General features: G+C 33.8%; 2 protein-coding genes across 4 annotated transcripts in view; one reads left to right on the plus strand and one right to left on the minus strand.

The window, feature by feature from the left end:
- Positions 1-1,741: 1,741 nt before the first annotated feature.
- Positions 1,742-11,527, minus strand: LOC134266068 (immunoglobulin superfamily member 10-like). Its single transcript, XM_062748305.1, has 7 exons — positions 11,509-11,527; positions 8,767-8,826; positions 8,491-8,552; positions 6,515-6,740; positions 5,462-5,605; positions 5,057-5,188; positions 1,742-2,313 (listed from the first exon to the last, which is right to left on the minus strand). The coding sequence occupies exons 3-7, from the start codon at positions 8,530-8,532 to the stop codon at positions 1,922-1,924; spliced, it is 936 nt and encodes a 311-aa protein (XP_062604289.1). The 5' UTR covers positions 8,533-8,552; positions 8,767-8,826; positions 11,509-11,527; the 3' UTR covers positions 1,742-1,921.
- A 2,654-nt stretch (positions 11,528-14,181) lies between these two features.
- Positions 14,182-22,308, plus strand: part of LOC134266067 (long-chain-fatty-acid--CoA ligase ACSBG2-like) — a 43,387-nt gene continuing 35,260 nt past the window's right edge. The window contains exon 1 of one of the 3 annotated variants that reach the window (XM_062748299.1): positions 14,182-14,201. The gene's annotated coding sequence lies outside the window, so the exon portion shown is untranslated. The remainder of the gene's footprint in view (positions 14,202-22,308) is intronic. The other 2 variants (XM_062748304.1, XM_062748298.1) reach the window with 2 other exon arrangements.

Raw genomic sequence — 22,308 nt, forward strand, 5'->3', positions numbered from 1 at the left:
AATAAACCTTGATCATATCTTTTAAATTGTAAGAGCTAGGGCTTTCATACTTCATATATGTAATTCTTGTGACAAGACCTTTCATTCAATACCTAAAACCTTGACCTTCTGACCTTGATATTGGAGTATAACGTACTAATACAATCTTTTTAACCTTGGCCATAACTTTTGAATGGTTAGGGCTAGGCTTTCCATACTTCAAACATGTGATCTTTGTGGAAAAACCTTTCATTAGATACCAATAACCTTGACCTTCTGACCTTGATCTTGAAGATTTCTGTACATATGAAAAAACTTTAGCCTTGCCATAACTTGGGAAGAGATGGTGATAGGGCTTTCATGTTTTACAGTTGTATTTCCAGTTAGGAGACCCTACTTTGGGTACCAATATATTAAATTTGCATCTAAGAAAAGTTCCATCTTCACAATGTTGCCATACGGGGGCATCAGTGTTTCACAAACACATCTTGTTTTACTCCTAATTCTGGTGTTTGATCCAATTGCAAAAATTACATAATGATTCTTCTTGGCGTGATTTATTAGATATTTGTGTAATACATTTATTAACAACAAATTTTAAGCTCTAAAACATGTAAAACACCTCATCTGCATTCGCTTTGGGAGATATAGGGAAAATCATATAAAATAAATTAGCTCTAGACTATATTATTAGCCACCATTCACTGTAACCCACCTTCCATCAAGTACGCAAATACAGAAAAAAAATTCTTAATTTTTTCCATGTCGACAGTTTGCAGCCAAATATTTACATTTCCAATGTCTTTGTCCGAGATAAAATTACAAATTGTAAATGTATTTTATTTCCCCATCAATGTATTGGCGCGGTTCAAAAAAAAAAAAAAAAAAAAAAAAAAAAACACGTGCAGGGCGGAACAAACAGCTAGAAGGAATAACTGTCAGATTTTTCAATTTCATGACGATGATCAATCGTTTGGCTTGCGTGAAAATTTTATGCATAAACGCCTTCGGCGTTTATGCAAATTATCACGCAAGCCAATCGATTGATCACATCATGAAATCAAAAAATAAGACAGTTATTCCTTAAATATTGAATTTTCAGTGTATTTACCAACGCATGTCCTGTATACATGTACTGGTTGTTCATTGGTGGTGTAAACCTAGTTTGCACTTGATTAAAAAAGTGAATGAAGACAAAGCTAAGCCCGATTTCTTTTGAGAAAACTCAAAGAAATTCAAGTTATCATCAAGAAAATGTTACTAGCAAAGTGAGATTCTTGACCTTTGACTATTTGCCATTAAATTCATAAGGGATCTTCTTTATTCTTTAAGGGGTACAGATATAAAATTTTATTTTTTATTTGCAAAAGCTCCCAAACTTTTAAAAAATATTGCCGGAAACGAAAGTGTTACAGAAAGAGAGAAAGTATGAATATATGATCATGAACTTTGACCTTTTCATCACAAAATCAATACGGCTTTTCTCTTCGCCATACGGAGCTGTGATACAAAATGTCATTTCAAAAGCTCAATGGCATTATGACACATCGCCTGGAAACGAAAGTGTTTCACTCTGAGAGAATGCATAAATATATAACCTTGACCCTTTGACCTCAAAATCAATAGAAGTCTTCTTATGGTCAAAGAAAGTATTGATATGTAGCTTCACTGCAAAAGCTTAATAAGCTTTTTGAGATATCGTCCGAATGAAAGGATAAGTGCAATTAAGGGCATGCATTTGCAACAAAATAAACTTTCAACACAAACTTTTTTCTTTTATTTCCAACAATGGTCAACATTTAATGTACAACCTCGTGTGCATGTAATTACACTTAATGTAATTACATTAAATTAATAAGATAGTGCATTTATGAAGTTCGAGTCTATTCTCAACGACAGGGCTCATCTCATTTTCTGGAATCTCCGTTAGATGAAGTTCGATCTATCGTCGCTGCACAACAGCGATGCTCTTCTTCTCGCTCGGGAATTTATCGCTCTCCGCCTCACATACATAAGTAGAGAAGGTCAAGTTCTGACTCGTTGTAAAAATTATATCAAACATTGTCACGCTCTTCTCTGGGACATGATTAATTTTGAATCTATAAATATTTTCCGTGATATTTGTCTTTGAGATCCCCTTTCCTGATGTGTAGGATGCAAGTTCTTGGAGTTCAGAATTATTACATTTTCGGAACTTCCAGAATATCTCAATGTCAGGCGATGCCATGACGTCACATCGTAATATCACTTCGACATCACTTTTTCTGAAGAGTGTAGTCGATCGTAAATCTTTTTTGATGGGTCTTGCATCATATAAAAGTATCTGCGCCGCAACTGGAAAAGAAATATATGAATATACACATGATGTAAATTCAACTTTTAAATTAAACAAGCTACATGTAATTTCTGAGACTTTGTGCTCCTTCCCCTCCCCCCTGCTTAAGGAAAAAAGATGGAAGACCTTTAAAATTACACAGACAGAAATTATAACGTCAACCTTGACTCAAATCAGCTTTGGTGTTATTCAAAGTCTTCTTGGTGTCTTTTTTTTATATATATAAAAAGGATGACACACTACTGTACAAGCAACAAATATGGATGTCAGAAAGAAGGTTTTTCCCCCGTCCGTCCGTCCGTCCGTCTGTCTGTGTCTCCTTGCCTGCCTGTCCTCAACAACAGCCCGAGTACAACGCTCTAGTTAGAATTTAAACTCGTATGGAAGAAGAGAAGAAGAACAACTTTAACCCTGCCCATAACTTCTCCTCCTCCCTTCTTTTCTTCTCTATCCGTTTCTTCCTTTTCCCATCCCTGTCCTTGACATATATTAGCCATTGTTTGATTGTGTTCTCAGTGTTTTTTTTTAGAATCTCCAGTAGCACTCAGTAAAGAGTAAACATACGACTGAATTTACAATTAACGACGTTCGATCTGATATTTTAAAGTCTTAAACTTTTTTTGCCAAGTATATTTTTAGTTTATACATACATAGCTTAATTAAAATTCAGATCAAAAAATGGGGTCAATATGCTTCTTTTGGCGCTACAGTACATTTAATATGACCTTCTTTGCACTGAAATTTGTGTCTTAATTAAAAATTAAATGTTGACGTTTTCCCTCCAATATATTTATCCAATTAAAGCATGAAACAAAATGAACTCTAAGTTTGTTCAAAAAAAGACACCTAAAAATTCTGACTAAGAAAAAGTTTCAAATTCCTTCCCATAATCAATTATTTGACCTTTCTGCACTAATAAAAAGTGATTTTTCTGGCATTGAAAATTTAATAAGCAAGAAAACTATCTTAAAGTCTTAAACTTTTTCTGATTGTAAGCAAATAGGTCAAATTTATCTTGAATATTAAGAAAAAAACATTAAAAGTTGGGGAATAAAATGTAAATTTTCAGATATTACTAAAAAAAAAAAATGTCAATTTTACGTAAAATTGGCTCAATTTTTTTCCCGGATTTTCAGAATATATTGACCATATTTGTCACATTTTGTTGATAGAATTCATAAGAAATAATTTAAAATAGATATTTCAGAACCAGCATAACACATTTCACTGCAAAATTCCTTAACTTCGCAGGAAAATGAAAAAATATTTGGTATTGTTCAAAAATTTATTCAGGAATCAGTCTGAGATCGTTTTAATTAACACTAAACTGTATTATCTCTATTGAAATTAATATATTTTTACAATATCAACACTGTGTTTATTATTACCATTATTGATAATTATTGATATTGTTTCCTCATTCATAAAATTGTTTTTGTTTTTCTATGTACATGTACATGTATATATTATTGTAAAACTTTGTAAATGTTGTATGGCTATTCAGATTTTATGTATGGGAGAGGACTTAAAAATGTGTCCAATCCTTTTGACATATTTGTATAAAATATATTCAAACTGCAAAAAAAAAAAAAAAAAAAAAAAAAAACCAAAATACAGCTTTGTGTGCAACCAGGATGGAAACACAGGAATCCAAAATTCACAGTAATGTTGTCAATTAAGGAATAATTAACCGTCTTTTTTTTTGTTTCATGGTGTGAATAAGCGATTAGCTTGCGTGATGAAGGCATTTATGCCTAAAATTTCCACGCTTGATCATCATCATCACCGATTTTGATTCAGTGTTGCCCCATATAAATCATTATTCAAAGTAAAATACATGTAGATCTATAGAAAATTTGTCGATACACTTAAATTTTAAATGAAAGCATCCAGTTTATGTTTTAGTACTGAATAAATTTTGTTTTAACTGCAACATCGACTGTATAAGCAACAAAAAAAAAAAATGGATGTCAGAATTTGTGTACTAGGTATTTGTCGCTAATATGGTAGGAAAGTAAATGATGCAAAAATGGAAAGACAGAAAATTTTTAAAATTATTTGTAATACTTTATTTTACTATTAAAAGTTAACCTTTCTGAAAAAATATAAACGAAAAGGTATAAAACAAGGTGTTGCAGTAGGTGCTGGTCTAAATTTGCAGCCCTCCACGGAATAGTGGTGTCTTAATATCAGTAAAAATTTTCGAAGGGACGTTAACAACAAACATATATAAAATTTTACCGTTACCTTTGGCCTTAAAATCGGTGGTCGTTTTAGGTCATGGAGAGTTGATATGATGAATCCCCAAAGAACACGATACTAGTAGTTATCATCATGAAAATGATACATGTATTTGCTATTTTTAAATTCATATCCCTGACCTTTGACATTTTGACCTTAAAAACAGTAGGGTCTTTGTAGGCTATAGGAAGTTGTAAATAAAACTTCATAACAAAAGCTCAAAGGATTTTTGCGATATCACCCAGACATAAAAGTGTTACTGTAACACAAAAACAGAATGACAGACAGAATTGGAAAATCCCAATTAATATATCCGTTTTCAGTGAAATCTGAGGACATCTGTGGGGGAGGGGGAGAAAAATTATCTCAAAAACTTTTATGAGTCAAAAAAAAATTGTTTGTCCAAAGTCGAAAATCCTTACAACCAAAATGTTATGTTCGAAAAAAGGGAGGTAATTTATCCATAATCATATATTACAAAGAATATTTAAGTAATCTTACATTTCACTTCAGTATCAAACGTCATATTAATGGGACTCTCTGAGTATTCGTTCTCGGCGAGGCAGACATGTTTTGTGGCACAGAATCTGGATATGTTACGGATTTGTAGAAGTGGACCGCTGACATGGATCGCTGAAATAAAACGGCCCGTCTTTATAAACGCAAATGTAATTTCTTTCCAACATTTCAAAATTTTAAACGTAAACTTTCCCTGAATAGTTATGTGTTTAAAGAAAATCTTAATTTCAATTTCAGTTATTGTCTCAGAGTGATTTAATGTTCATCTATAAGTCACTCGGAATATGCACAGATGGAAAAAGAAAATATTGCATGAATTTGGGAGTTTCTCTTCTGAAAAGTTTCTCCGTTAGAATTTTTTGCAGATAAGGATTTTAAAATACATACGATATAATTGTCCACTTTCTTGTGTGAACCAGTGGATGTAAGGCTTTGTTGGGCTCGACACGTTACACCACAAATCCACTGTGTCACCCTCTTTTACCGATCTTTTTATTGACCAAGGTGTACTTGGTGGTATTTGAGGTGGACCTGTATTTAAAAGTTTTAAAGTCACATTTTAATCAGGGGCTCAGCAAATTTTTTTTTTCTCTGGCTGGCCCCCCACTTTCAAAAACGATGCTACACCACTGTTAATAATATTCCAACATTAAAATTTAAATCAAATTTAAATTGTCAAAAGGAAGGACCAAACAACCTTAAAATGGGAGATAACCAAAAAAGACAGTAAAGGATGGGGTCATCCAAAAATCTTCTCACGAACCACTGAGCCAGAAAAGCTGAAAATTATGTATAAGCATCTTAATTAGGGTAGTGTAGATTCTAAATTGTTAAAATCAATACCCCTACAGTGTAGGGTAGGGCCATGATAGGGAATTCAATTTTTATTTGAAATATTTAGGAAAAATGTTTAAAAATTTTCTCTTCTCAAGAACCACTGGAACAGAAAGACTGAAGCTAATGTGGAAGCAACTTGCGGTAGTGTAGGTTCTAAATTCAAATAATTACCTCGGGAGTGGGGGTGGGGGGTTAGGATGGGGCCACAATTGGTATTACAAGGGGGAGGGATCTGGTGAACAGCAGACTTAAAGTTACTCAGGTGAGTGTTGTGGCCCATGGACCTCTTGTTTGTATTCACAGCACATGACGGGCACGTAGCATTGGGGTGGGGGTCGTTGGTCAAGTTTTTTTTGATCAGGATTTTGCAGGTGAGTTGATTTTTTCCCTGGTTGCCCCCACCCCCTTAAAAAAACAATGCTACATCCCTGCAAGGGGAGTAACAATACCCGGTAATATGGCATGCAGTAAACTTTTGTCCCGAGTCTACAATGGAACAAAAAATATTATACAGTGTATAATATATGTATGTTTTTTCCTGTGTCTTTTCCAGATTTGTATGACTTCATACTTTAAATAAAAATGCCATGGTTAAATTCGTACCATTCAGGCGGAGTGTGTACTCCTTGAGGGTGGTTCTTACACCACGAGAAATCTGCAGACACACGTAGTCCCCCTCATGCCTCTTCAGAAGCGTGTCTATCACCAGGGTCCAATCGTCTCGATATTTTCTACCCAGTGAATATTTATCATCATTAGTGTGACTTCTTTCGTTAAAGAAAAGTATTTTACTACCAGGTGTCTTTTTCCATATGACTGTAACTGGCTCCTGCACAAAAAATTTAAAAATATTAAAAATATATATAACACAAAAAGAGAAAAAATGGATGTAATATGACAGAATATTACCCGCGCTTATGTGTTTGCCTCTAAATATTTTGAGCAAAAGGAAGAATTAAGCTATATAAAAATTCTATAATCTACAGAAAAAAAAATCTATCACATTCATGCATGGTAAAACTCAAAATTCCTAAACCTTAAGGCATGTACATCTACAGGAAATATCTCGACTTCTTCAAAAATATGATAGAGATTCTGTGAAAAATGTAATAGGAGCTCGGAGAACTACGGTTGTAAAAGAAAAATTAAATTATAAAGAAGTCTGTAAGTTCCTAAAGGGACAGTGTGCTAACATTTATAAGCATCTGTCTTAATTAGTTGCTGAGAAAACTGTGATTGAAATTTGGTAAGGACAGACGCATGTATAGCAGGAAGCTGACATCGGATTTGTACAAAAGTGAATTCCCACCATGTCATGCCAAGACAAAGAGTGTGTTAAAATTCCAAGCATCTGCCAAGAGTAGCTGCTGATAAAACTGTGACGGATAGACATCAGCTACACACAGACAGACACACGAGAGTAAAACAGTATACAGTTGTTGTCTGGGGTAGAGAGAAATAGTCAATCTGTTGGACCGGAGTTGCTCAAGGCTCGACGGTTTCCCTGAGACTCAATTTAGCGCCACAAAACATCCTTCACCCCTTTGAGCAGGGTATAAAAACAACAGTTTTGAAATCTGTTTGGTTCTCACGGTGAAAATGAAATGTCGAAATCTTATTGTACAATTTCAGGACATCGCTTATCATTTTCCGATTCACTGAATGTAACGAGAGTCTAAATACGTACACGCTTTTCCTAAAATGTAAGTCTTTTGGGGGAAAAAATGCATAAAATCCATTCAAATTTGGCGAACAATTACCTAATATGACATAAATTTCAAAGTTCCTGGTCATCGTTTAAAAGGCAACCATGCATGTCAGGTAACCTGAGTCTCTCCGTCCGTCTGTCTGCCCCTTTGTCTACCAGTCTTTCCCACTTGTTCTATATGTGATCATAAAATACATTTTTAAAAAGAAATTTCATTCAAAGTTGTAGTATTAATCCATCTTAAAGTTTTGTATACTATGTACCACTGTATTTGCCTATTTCCGGGGGAAACGGATTTTATAGCCTTGCACATGTTGTGGGAATGTAGGAAGTTTGGAGTGCACGTTAAAAGATGTTATTATACCTCTACTGATTTTTTCCTACATAAAAAGTAGGTAGTAAAATGTGAGTACTTCCTTTGAAATCACCGGAATGGACTAATCCCCGTGCGTTAGCCGTATGATCTAATCCCTGCTCTGGAAGTACTTCACGGTTTTCTGTAATTTCTAGATTTCACTTTTTTATCGGTAAATATGTTAATTAATGGACTAATCCCCGTGAGTTAGTCAAGTGAGGTAATCCCCGCTCTAAAAGCAAATTGCCCCTCTCTCGAAATTCTCTACTTTTTTTTTTTTTACTTTTGTATCGGTATAATAAAACGGTAAATAAAATGATACTGTATATCATTGAAGGAGTTAGCAAGATTCCAGTTCCCTTCGACGATGCAGGTCTATTTCCCTCGGCTGAGCCTCGGGAAATAGTCCTGGTCCTGGGGAACTGAAATCTTGCTAACTCCCTCAATGATATACTTTATAACTGTATACTATACAGTGGAAAGAAATCCAACCAAAACTTCTACAAATACAATTACCTTTGTGATCTGGGACTGGCAGGGAAGGCGCACTTTACTCATCTGATCTTTATACAGAGTTTCTTAAAAATATATAAATGAAATATATAACTAAAGGAACATAAACTAAAAATCATTGTATCATTAAAGAGTATTTTTGAAAAGTTGGAAAAGAAATCATTGAGGTGACGTTTACTGTACTTGTCAGATCTCATTCACTGTCTTCAAACCAAGGCTAGAGGTATTTTTATTTATCATTCCTTCGATAAGTTCATATACATTCAGTGAGACAGGTACCTGGGTAGGCTGGAGTTCTCCAGATTGTGCACAGAAATACCAGAAACACCAAAACCCATCCTTCATAAAAACTCTTCATTCTTTAACTACAATTGACATGTAAAACGGGACGTGATGAAATTTTTATCAGTAACTCATATATTGTTACTTTTGAATTTAGTGAAAGACATGTAAAAGGAAAAAAAAAGGTATTTCAAAAATCAAAACATACCTGTTACATGTGCAAACTCTCAAATTAAGGCCAGACGAGACGTTCCTTAATAATAGATAAAATTTTCCAAGAGTTTGTCATTGAAGTATTGCTACTTAAACATGTTTACTTACAAAAAATTGAAGTACCTTACCAGGCATTTCTGCAAGATACCAGGGGTAGTTTTTCTTATATAATCCTTTTGGGGAAATTTTTTTTTTGCAATTTCAAATGTTTAAGTGTTTGGATCTTTTAAAAACATTTAGAAACGGGTTTAAAAAATCAGAATGTTATTGAAATTTTGAATATTTTTCAAACATTACGAAGATATACAAAACAGATATTGAGGAACGTCTCGTCTGACCTTAAACCCCTCTTCAATCCATGAAACTACTTACGGACCCAAAGCTTGGCAACATGTGACTGATTATAGAAGTAATCTGGCTCATCTTCTTATGTTCAATGAGTGTATTTGCCTGGGTTTCCGGGGGAGGAAGGCGCTCCTCTGGACAGGACCGTACACAGCCAGATCAAGTCATGATAGTACAGGAAGACTGATACATGGAAAAGATAGATATAATGAATCAATATTTTCTTACTTCCTGCTCTCAAATTAATCAAACTTTAGAGGTGTATTCTATGTTAAGGTCACCTGAGTCATTCAGGTGACCGATAGCTATCTGTCTTCGTCCGTCGTGAGTCGTGTGAATTTGAATATTTTCAGCATCTTCTCTTAAACCGCTGAACCAATTTCAGCCAGTTTTAGCATATGGCATCTATGAGTCAAGGGACACAAATGTTATGAATTTCATGGTCCTTGTCGCATGGGACCTGAGGAGTGGGGCCAAAACCACTAAAATTAGTGCAATTTTTAATAATTTCTTCTTTACTCCTGGAAATCAAGCAGTCAAACTGCTGGCATTAATATAATAAACATTGAGTCTACATAGAGTCTTCTACCAAAATTGTGAAATTCGGGGCCACAGGGCCAAGGGTTCTAGTGACAAGACCTTTCATTGGATACCAAGAACTTTGACCATTTGTCCTTGGAGTTTGACCTACCATACTTTAAAAAAAAATAAACTTTGCCATAACTGTTGAATGGTTGGGGTAAGGGCTTTCATACTTCACATGATATGAAATCTTGATGACAAGACCTTTCTTCAGAAACCAACAACTTAAATTGTCCCTTAGACCTTGACCGTGGAATTTGACCTAGCTTTCAAAAACTTATCCTTAAATTGGCCATAAATTTTGAACATGTGGTGCTAGGGCTTTCTTTCAAATCTATAATCAGCTGTTTTACCTCTAGTGACAGTTCTTTTGATTTTCTACCCATCTTGTTTACAGTCCGTAATATTCGGCAGTCTAACTTTAGCAGACGTCAAACATGACATCAAAATGACCTTACGCGGTTTTGGGGTATATCAAAATATAAAAAAGCGATTGCATAATGATTTAGGACGATTTGAAAAAACGCGAAGCGTGAACGTTTTACGACGGCCGCCATTTTTCCGCGAATACTTTTGGCACGACGTTTTTCAAGACGACAATGCGCCGGTACATAGAGCCCGTGTTGTAGAGGAATATAAACGTGCAAATAATATTCGAGGTATGGTGTGGCCAGCCCAGAGTCCGGACATTAATATCATTGAAAACTGTTGGCATATTAAAATACAGATAAAATGACAGTGGAATATTAAATCAGCTGTTCGCTGTTATTTTGCACACTTGGCAGAATTTCACAGTATATTCAAAACCTTTATAAATCCATCCCAAAACGCATCATGGCATGTATACGATCCAAGGGACATTTAACAAAGTACTAAAGGTAAGTTTGTTTTGTTTTTGTTGTATTTGGGTGACTTTTATGTTGCAAGCGCGATAACTCTCAAATCACGTCCGCCATTTTTCCGCGAATACTTATGGCACGACGCTGTAGCTGCAGATTTGTAGCTCTCCGAAAAAAAAATATATAAAAGAAATATATAACTAGCAAAAAAATATTTGGAAAAAACATAAAATAAAAACCATTGATATAAATCTTTATTTACATATTGCAAAAACAAGATTTTCTGTAACAATACTTTGAAAAAGAATATATAGGCCTAGAGCTTAGATTTATGATATAAGTCCCGAAAATATCATACTTTGCATACTTGTGTTGTAGTGACACAACCGACGAGACCTCAAATTCACTACATGTATATAGCAATCTCTCCAACTGCAAATACTTGCTATTAACTTTTTGAAGAAACATTTGTGTACTTCTTAAAAATCATTTACCAAACATTTCTTATTTCCTTGCTACTTGTCAAATTCTTGATGCGCACATTTCATTTAATATAATTTGAATTTTACCTGCCAAAATTCGCTACATAGTAGCAATTATTTACCACACATTCCAAAGTTCCTGTTACATGTCAAAAAAAACGGCATATTACGTGATGAAATTTTTATCAGTAATTCATATATTGTTACGTTTGAATTTAATGTAAAAGACATGAATGAAAAGGACATAAAAAAAGGTATTTCAAAAAATCAAAACATACCTGTTACATGTGCAAGCTTTCAAATTAAACCCCTCTTCAATCCATGAAACTACTTACGGGAAAATCATTACCAAATCTTGATCAAATGTGAATGATAATATATGATTTTTATTTAAAAAAAAATATCTGAAAGGAAAGCTAAGAATATTGAAGCATTAAATGTTCATATTTCCTAAATGAAATAAAATATTATTTGAACATATTTCATGGCCTACTTGAATACTTTTATCCAACACTGGTTTGTACCTACCAAAAAGAATTTTAGATCGAAAGTCATTGAAAATATGAAAATATTTGTACAGGAAGACTGTTACATAAAAACATTGGAAAAGATAATTGATTGGGTGTTTTAATGAATCAATTAATTTAATAAAGTTCCTTTTCTCAAATTAATCAAACTTTAAAAATGTATTCCATGATTTAAGGTTACCTGAGTCATTTCAAAGGGTGACCGTTTATTTATATTTGAAATTCAGTATTCATGCATTCATTATTATTTTCCAGTTACTTGTTGTAATTTTTTTTTTGGTTCTGTGAATTTGAATATTTTCAGCATCTTCTCTTAAACCGCTGAACCAATTTCAGCCAGTTTTAGCATATGACATCTATGAGTCAAGGGAAACAAATTTTGTGAATTTCATGGTCCTTGTCGCATATGGGACCTGAGGAGTGGGGCCAAAACCACTACAATTAGTGCAGTCTTTAAAAATTTCTTCATTACTCCTGGAAATCAAGCAGTCAAACCGCTGGCATTAATATAATAAACATTGAGTCTACATTGAGTCTTCTACCAAAATTGTGAAATTCGTGGCCACAGGGCCAAGGGTTCTAGTGACAAGAGTCACAAGACCTTTCATTGGATACCAAGAACTTTGACCCTTTGTCCTTGGAGTTTGACCTACCATACTTTAAAAAAAAAAAAAAAAACTTTGGCCATAACTTTTGAATGGTTGGGGCAAGGGCTTTCACACTTCACATGATATGAAATCTTAATGACAAGACCTTTCTTCAGAAACCAACAACTTAAATTGTCCCTTAGACCTTGACCGTGGAATTTGACCTAGCTTTCAAAAACTTATCCTTAAATTGGCCATAAATTTTGAACATGTGGTGCTAGGGCTTTCGTATTTCACAATATATGTAGATCTTCGAATATGAAAGTTATAGCTATGGTTTAAGATTTTCAAAGTGGGTCAAACTCAAGGTAAAAATGACCATACCCAAGGAGAGATCTTGTCGATGTGATGTATGCAAATGTGAATTATGAAGGTCTACATAACAACAGTAAACAAGATGTGTTTGTGAAACACTAGTAATGCCCGCGTATGGCAACTGGCAATGAAATGTAAAATTAATCTTTTCTTGGAAATAAAATATGTTGGGGGTATTAAATATATGGTAATGTATAAGTAAACGAAATCTTGTACAACTGCAGATCTAACATTTATATCTCTTTGTTTTTACAAATAAGATATGTTTTAATGCATAGATGAGAGAGAGAGGTCCGGAAAGCCCCAGCATTAAAGTTTTATACTGAAAAAATAGAAACAATATATTTTTTTTAAAAGCATAAAATTACTATTCTTTCTAGTTTACTTTGTTCATATTTCATTTTTTTGTTTTTAACATTTAATTAAAGATTACGCAAGAAATAATTCATTATTTTTTTTTTGCCATTTTATTTTTATAGGGAACTACAAACCTCTCAAAAATAAATTCAGTATTTTCATATTAGAAATTTATAGTTCTCTGAAACATTAAGTAATTATTAATTAATTATCAAAAATTATTTTTTGACAGACCAGGAAGCTATAAATAAAAAGCAAATTGCAGCTACCACATAATTTAGCAAAAAAATATTTGATTGGAAAAAAAGGGGGGATAGAAATACAGTAGATAGTATTTCTTGATATAAATCTTTATGTAAAAATAGGATTTTCTGTAACAATACTTTAAAAAAGAATATATAGGCCTAGAGCTTAGATTTATGATATAAGGACCTTTGTAAAAATACCATACTTTTTTGCATACTTGTGTTGCCTTATAAACAAATTTTAAAAAAAATGGTGACACATCATCATGATACTGATTCAAATTCACTACATGTATATAAAAATCTCTCCATGCTTTACTGCAAATACTTGCTATTAACTTTTTGAATAAAGTGATTTGTGTATTTCTTAAAAATCATTTAAAAAACATTTCTTATTTCTTTGCTAACTTGTAAAAAAAAATTCATAATATTTGATATATATCGCATAACAAACATTTAAAATTAAAATATAATTTTAATTTTACCTGCCAAAATTCGCTACACAGTAGCAATTATTTACCAAACATTCCAAAGTTCCTGTTAGGCCTACTTGTCAAAATGAAATTCACGGCATATTATACGGAATGCTACCATTTTTACAAACAGTATGAATCGGCAAGAAATTAGAAAATTATGAATAAGATTTGCATGACTCCATCACAGGAGTGGACGTTATAGAAGGTGTGCAAATTGGTCTGAAAATTCGTGCAACCGAAACGAATAAAAATTTACAAGCGCCCGTCTTTTAGTGTTACAATAACCCCCTATGCGCGACGTGCACGTACGTTACAAGACGTCTGCTAAATATTTTACATCGGGATCGGTAGGTGATTTGCAGGCATGCAGTCGTGGCGGGTAAATAAAGTAAAAGCAAAAAAAGGTAAACATGGTAAACGAATGTACAATGCAAACTTTTTTAAAACTTATTGTTTACTCATCCATCAATGTTTTAAGTACGGAGATGTGTGGAATGTAATTGTTAAAAGCTAGTGATCTTCAGGCCCGTAAGAAACAATTTTGGTTGCCAGATGAAAGGGGGGATGTATTTTTAGCTAACCTGACTCCTAAACCAAAGGTTCGATCAAGTGAGCTTTTCTGATAGCATTTTGTCCGGCCGGCGTCCCTCTGTCTGTCTGTCTGTGCGTCTGTCTGTAAACTTCTGTAACATTTTCAACTTCTTCTGGAGAACCACTGGGCCAATCTGAAACAAACTTGCCATGCACAGAGTACATGTATCCTTGGGTGAAGGGGATTCAATATTTGTTCAAATGAAGGGCCACACCCTCTTCCGATGGCATATTTTAAAAATTTACTGGGCATGGAAAGATGAAACTTGGACATGTGGAATCATCCTCAGCTATAGTGTTATATGTCCCACAGTCCTGTAACAGGAAAGGTGAAAATGTATGGTTGGAACGGGAATCGAACCCAGGACCCCTGTATCTCCAGTCAGGTGCTCTACCAACTGAGCTATCTAGGCCGATATCCACAGCCCAAACCATTACAGTCCTATCATTAAAGATCTCTTCTCACATCGTGATGCCTGGCTACCTGGCATCATGAACTACACAGGGATTAGTTTACTATTGTGTATTAGTAAACTGTATTGTGCTTTAATGAACTTTCTTGAAAACCATGAAGTTATTTCATATGAGCAAGATGGTTTTCGGAGACAAAGATCATGTGAGGATGATATTTTCACTCTAAACATTGTAATTAGAAATAGTCAATCACTATTTGTAGTGTTTATTGTTTTGAAGAAGTGTTTTGACTTTATAGACAGAAACATGATGTTATACAAACTCTTGTTACATGGTGTGGATGGTAAAATTTATAATTTAATCCAGTGTATATATATACCAGTCCTCAGAAGCCTGTATTTGATTGAACGGAAAACTTACACTGTGGCTCTACTGTAAAACAGGCGTAAAGCAGGGAGATCATCTATCATCAACACTTTTCTCAATGTTTATAAACGATCTCTTGAAGGAAATCAATGATCTTGACCTTGGAATAGACCTGCCTGAAAGGGAAATGTCTGTATGACTTTATGTGGATGATATCGCCTTTTTGGCCAAAAGTCCAGAAGATCTCCAGTGTATGCTTCATCAGTGGTGCAGGAGATGGAGAGTATTGAACAACACTGATAAATCAAAGTGCCTTCATTTCAGGAAAGTGAGATCAAAATGGACAACATTTGAATTTGTTATTGGCAAAAATAGATTGGTGATAGTTGACCAATACAAATACTTAGGTGTAACGTTCAGTTACAGCTGAAACTTCACAGAGAATGCAGAAATTCTTTCAAAGGCTGGAGGAAGAGCTTTTGGGAAGATAATCTCCAAAAAACATACCAATAAAGATTTTGGAATAAAGCTTATGAGCAGTTCTATATATTACTGCTGTGTAGTTCCCGTTCTGGATTATGCGTCGGGAGTATGGGGATACAAAAAATTCCAGACCTTTGAAAAAATCCAAAACCATGAAATTTGATATATTTTGGGAGAGCATCACTTTGCGCCCAGAATTGCTCTATACAGAGATATTGGTTGGATTCCTAGCTACTTTCAATGCTGGATGAATTTGGTTTGATACTGGAACAGAATTCTTGCAATGGACAATGACCATATCACCAAACTCGATATGGATTATAGCTTGTTTACTAAAAACTGGACTAGCTAAATTAAGGATGTATTCCAATGACTCCATATATAGAACCAATGAGTGTCTATTGACTTCACCGCTCTTTTGCGGGGGAAATGGTGGAATTAAATTTTGTGACATTTTTACATGTTCAAATGATTCGAACTTAATGGAAATCACGATGTTTATATATATCCAAATAGTAGATTGTCAAATAAGGACAGTTTGGAAATTTTATGTGCTTAAAAATGTGACGATTTTCAATGAAACGGGAGTCCGCTTAATTAAAAATGTCGTTAAAAATGTGACCCCCACCTTGCTCCAGTCAAAAATTTGGCAGGCTGGTTTGCAATTAGAGACGAGGTATGCTCCACCAGGATTTTTTTTTTACTGATCTGTCCTTATAAATGCTACAAAGAGAGATCTTGCATTGTATTGAATAGCACATTGGGCCTACCTCCTTGAGACTAAGTTAAGTAATTGCGATATCAAGTATTAGAACATGTCTTTGACTCATGGGAAATGGTGGAATTTAATTGTGTTTATTATGTTTATACTCATCTTAATGGAAAGACATTATATATATCCAAAATATCCCATGACAACTCATGGATTTGCTATTTTTAGAAAATGATTTTTAAAAGAATTTTGCTCAGTAAATATATACCTTTGCAATTAGAGACAGGACGCTGCATTGCAGGTGAACGACCAGAAGAGAGAATAAGTCAGTTCTCATAGTTCTGTGATGTCAGAGTAGCTGAATTAGACCATCCATTTTACACAGAAATTTGGCGAATCTTCTTTGGTGATTTCATAGACTCGGATGAATTTCTAACTGTATATGGATAGTAGTGAACAAAAATTTTGGCAGCTAATTACGCAAGGAAGCTTGCAAAGTTTGCGGTAAAAGCCTATACAAAAAGGAAAAGTAACATTTATAAATGAATTTCTTATTAGAATTACTTACTGCGATGGACAATCATTCTCCTATATATTATTCTTAGGAGCTAAGTAAATTAGTCAATTACACATTGTACATACATAATTATGAGGAAAATGTATGATCTAAATGCAGGTGACTAATATAGACCCAAGGGGCCGGCCGGATGTTAATTAAGTTTCAGTCTTTATATATACTTGATGTGAATTATAATTTTATATTTTATTACACAAGTCACTTATGACTATAATAAATAAGTAAATAATTATTATTATTACTGATAATTTTTGAAGAAAAAGAAACTTGCTTGAGAATTTTGAAGGGAATAAAAAATTAATATTGAAATCAAAAATTGATTTAAAGTTCCATTGTGAATACCAGAAGTCTCTGTCGAGACTGTAGCTCTACTGGTTTGTACTATATATATGTATCTTAGTGTAGTCCACTTGTGTGATAAGTTATACTGAAATCAGACCAAAACTGTAGAAGGAGTAGCATTTTGAAAGCATTTCACAGAAATTTCTATTTTTAGTAACCATGGCAACAACGTTCATCGAAATCAAAAAGCAATGCACAGAATTATGTATCTTAGTGTAGTCTTCTTGTGTGCCAAGTTATATTGAAATCAGACCAAAACTGTAGAAGGAGTAGCGTTTTAAAGGAATTTCCCAGAAAATTCTATTTTTAGTAACCACAGCAACGTCATTCATTGAAATCAAAAACCTATGCACTATGTTATGCATCTTAGTGTAGTCTATTTGTGTGCCAAGTGATATTGAAATGAGACTAAAACTGTAGAAGGAGTAGCGTTTTAAAGGAATTTCACAGAAAATTCTATTTTTAGTAACCATGGCAACATCGTTCATCGAAATCAAAAACCGATGCACTGTTTTATGTATCTTAGTATAGTCTACTTGTGTGCCAAGTAATATTGAAATCAGACCAAAACTGTAGAAGGAGTAGCGTTTTAAAGGAATTTCTCATAAAATTCTATTTTTAGGAACCATGGCATCACCGTTCATCGAAATCAAAAATCGATGCACTATTTTATGTATCTTAGTGTAGTCTTCTTGTGTGCCAAGTAATATTGAAATCAGACCAAAACTGTAGAAGGAGTAGCGTTTTAAAGGAATTTCTCATAAAATTCTATTTTTAGGAACCATGGCATCACCGTTCATCGAAATCAAAAATCGATGCACTATTTTATGTATCTTAGTGTAGTCTACTTGTGTGCCAAGTTATATTGAAATCAGACTAAAATTGTAGGATGAGTAGCGTTTTGAAAAATTGTTTACAGACAGACGGACGAATGACGGACGCATTACTATTGCATAAGCTCTTCTGGTCTCTGACCAGTAAAGCTAAAAACGATGCACAGAATTATGAATCTTAGTGTAGTCTACTTGTGTGCCAAGTTATATTGAAATCAGACCAAAATTGTAGGAGGAGTAGCATTTTGTAAGAATTTCACAGAAATTTTATTTTTAGTAACCATGGCAACACCATTCATCGAAATCAGAAACCGATGCATAGAATTATGTATCCTATAATAGTCTACTTGTGTGCCAAGTTATACTGAAATCGAACCAAAACTGTAGGAGGAGTAGCATTTTGAAAAAATTTCACAAAAATTTCTATTTTTAGTAACCACGGCAACACCGTTCATCAAAATCAGAAACCGATGCATAGAATTATGTATCCTATAATAGTCTACTTGTGTGCCAAGTTATATTGAAATCGAACCAAAACTGTAGGAGGAGTAGCATTTTGAAAAAATTTCACAAAAATTTCTATTTTTAGTAACCACGGCAACACCGTTCATCGAAATCAGAAAACCATGCACAGAATTATGTATCATTGTGTATTCTACTTCTGTGCCAAGTTATATAGAAATTGGACCAAAACTGTAGGAGGAGTAGCATTTTGAAAAAAATTTCACAGAAATTTCTATTTTTAGTAACCACGGCAACATCGTTCATCGAAATCAGAAACCGATGCACAGAATTATGTATCTTAGTGTAATCTACTTGTATGCCAAGTTATATAGAAATCAAACCAAAACTGTAGGAGGAGTAGCATTTTGAAAGCATTTCACAGAAATTTCTATTTTTAGTAACCATGGCAACAACGTTCATCGAAATCAAAAACCAATGCACAGATTCTATGTATCTTAGTGTAGTCTACTTGTGTGCCAAGTTATATAGAAATCGGACCAAAACTGTAGGAGGAGTAGCATTTTGAAAGCATTTCACAGAAATTTCTATTTTTAGTAACCATGGCAACAACGTTCATCGAAATCAAAAACCGATACACAGAATTATGTATCTTAGTGTAGTATACTTGTGTGCCAAGTTATATTGAAATTGGACCAAAACTGTAGGAGGAGTAGCACTTTGTAAAATTGTTTACAGACAGACAGACAGACGGACAGACGGACGCCGGACAAAATGTGACAGGACGCATTACTATCGCATAAGCTCTTCTGGTCTCTGACCAGTAGAGCTAACTAGAGTGAAAAAGATAGCATATTATGAGAACTAAAAAAAAGTGACTTTAAAAAATCATGAAATATTTTAGAGGGTGGTTTTACACAAATATGAACTTTTCTTTAATTTTTAGCTCTACTGGTCAGAGACCAGAAGAGCTTATGCGATAGTAATGCGTCGGTCCGTGAATTTCTAACTGTATATGGATAGTCTGTAAACAATTTTTCAAAATGCTACTCCTCCTACAGTTTTACTAATTTCAATATAACTTGGCACACAAGTAGACTACACTAAGATACATAATTCTGTGTATCGGTTTTTGAAAACGGTGTTGCCGTGGTTACTAAAAATAGAAATTTCTGTGAAATTTTTCAAAATGAACTTCCTACAGTTTTAGTCTGATTTCAGTATAACTTCGCACACAAGTAGACAACACTAAGATACATAAATCTGTGTATCGGTTTTTGATTTCGATGAACGGTGTTGCCGTGGTTAATAAAAATAGAAATTTCTGTGAAATTCTTTCAAAATACTACTCCTCCTACAGTTTTGGTCTGATTTCAGTATAACTTGGCACACAAGTAGAATACTCTAAGATACATAATTCTGTGTATCGGTTTTTGATTTCGATGAACGGTGTTGCCGTGGTTACTAAAAATAGAAATTTCTGTGAAATTCTTTCAAAATGCTACTCCTCCTACAGTTTTGGTCTGATTTCAGTATAACTTGGCACACAAGTAGAATACACTAAGATACATAATTCTGTGTATCGGTTTTTGATATATACGGTGTTGCCGTGGTTACTAAAAATAGAAATTTCTGTGAGATTCTTTTAAAATGCTACTCCTCCTACAGTTTTGGTCTGATTTCAGTATAATTTGGCACACAAGTAGAATACACTAAGATACATAAATCTGTGTATCGGTTTTTGATTTAATGAACGGTGTTAATTTTAAAAATAGAAATATCGGTAAAATTGTTTCAAAATGCTACTCCTCTTACAGTTTTGGTCTGATTTCAATATAACTTGGCACACAAGTAGAATACACTAAGATACATAATTCTGTTTATCAAAGAACTATATGCGGTATTAACCAACATTTGCCCCCCAAAATCAAACTTTGATGGAGTAATATTTAATTAAGTCCTTAAACAGGGGAGTATATGCTGACTTCAAAGCACTGAATAATTTCATGAGTAATGACGTCATATGTACGTAATGACGTCACAAATATGACGTAAATTTCAGTTTTTTATGAATTTTGCAGAAAAATGTACATATTTCGTCGATATTTTAAATAAAAGTCACCGAGCGCATGTGTGTTCAGGATAAATATTTTGATATAATGTGTAGAATGATAATATCAATGAAATATGTCAATATTGTTCCTGAACACACATGCGCTCTATAAATTTTAAAGCTTAAATTGTTGAAATTTTGTCCATTTTGTCCTCTTTCTGAAAAAGGATATAAAATCGGACTAGTTTGTGACGTCATAAAAACAGAACTTGTGAATACACTGCTCTGGAACTATAATATTTTCTGTTAACTTATATTTCTCGTACAATTTATTGAATTCAGCACATTTCAGGAAGTTTTCAAAATTTGACTTTTGTGGGGGCAAACATATGCAATATACCGCATATAGTTCTTTTAATTTTGGTGAACTGTGTTGCCGTGGTTACTAAAAATTGAAATGTCTGTAAAATTGTTTCAAAATGCTACTCCTCCTACAGTTTGGTCTTATTTCAATATAACTTGGCACACAAGTAGACTACACTAAGAACATAAAGAGACTTTATCAAGGATCATTATTCTATATATTGCTGTTGTAAAGTTTCAAATCCCAGCTGCTTAAGTACTCTTCTCTTCCTTTGCTATAAGTTCAAACCAGTAGAGCTTCAGTCTCGACAGAGACTTCTGGTTAAAAGTTATTTTCCCTTAATTGCTATGTAAACCATTGTGAACATTTTAAGTCTTTTTGAATTTTTTAGGGGGGAATCTGTAGAATCAAGAGTAACAAAATGGACATAGGAAAATGGTGAATTTTTATGGCGTCGAGCTTGCTCGATCGTCATCTAGCGATCAGTCAGGTCTACGCGACCGTATGTGTCAGTGGATGCATCCGCAATAGAAAATAGCAACAGCTGTAAACCAATTTCTTTTAAAACGTTCACAATGAATAATAGCTTGAATATAAAATTAAATCAATTGTATCTTCAATTAATACTACTACAAAACAACGATAGTATGTTTAATTTTTACGCAAGAAAAACGTTATGGTTGTTGCGGATGAATTTCTACAGAGAGAGTGCGTCGAATGACATGAATCACATTTTGGGACCGATTACTGTAATACAAACAATCTGAAAGACGGTAAAATAATTACAAAATAAACACGAATACAACAAGATTATAAAGATTGAATTTCTTAATCTTAGCTTTACTTTTACGATCTTCAATCCAATTTTATCCGAACAACCGATGATATTGACCAGTAATGCCAGTATTACTGTATTTATCCATTTCCTCCATTTGTTTACCGCACATGTCGTAAGTCGATCGTACTTGTAACATTAGAGTCATGGTTGTAGTTAAGATGCAATCACTATACAACATAACAACGCTCTGACGATGGCAATTAATAAGAATAATTTATGAAACCATTCATAGGTCTTCGATTGACTGAAAAGAAATTAGATTGATATAGAGCATGGACATTTCTGACGATGTCTGGTCAATTCGAACCCTGACTCATTCGGACCAGGACATAAGGCTATAAGGCCCTATACTGTATTTGTGTTAAGACTATTTTTTAAAAATTTTATTATTATGTTACTGGAGTCACTCACTTGACCTATCTGCAGATCTTTTGAAATTGTCTTTCTTGTTTGACGCCATTGAAGCCTTTCAGGCT

Source organism: Saccostrea cucullata, unplaced genomic scaffold (genome assembly GCF_032062105.1).
Source record: "Saccostrea cucullata isolate Sc308-1 unplaced genomic scaffold, CSIRO_AGI_Scuc_v1 ctg256, whole genome shotgun sequence".
Classification (NCBI taxonomy): domain Eukaryota; kingdom Metazoa; phylum Mollusca; class Bivalvia; order Ostreida; family Ostreidae; genus Saccostrea; species Saccostrea cuccullata.

Coding starts and splice junctions, on each gene's coding strand:
- LOC134266068 (XM_062748305.1), bottom strand. CDS start 8,532: ATGAGTAAAGTGCGCCTTCCCTGCCAGTCCCAGATCACAAAG. Junction 6,741..8,490: donor GCCAGTCCCAGATCACAAAG/GTAATTGTATTT, acceptor TTTTTTGTGCAG/GAGCCAGTTACAGTCATATG. Junction 5,189..5,461: donor AGAAAGTGGACAATTATATC/GTATGTATTTTA, acceptor GTTTTATTTCAG/CGATCCATGTCAGCGGTCCA.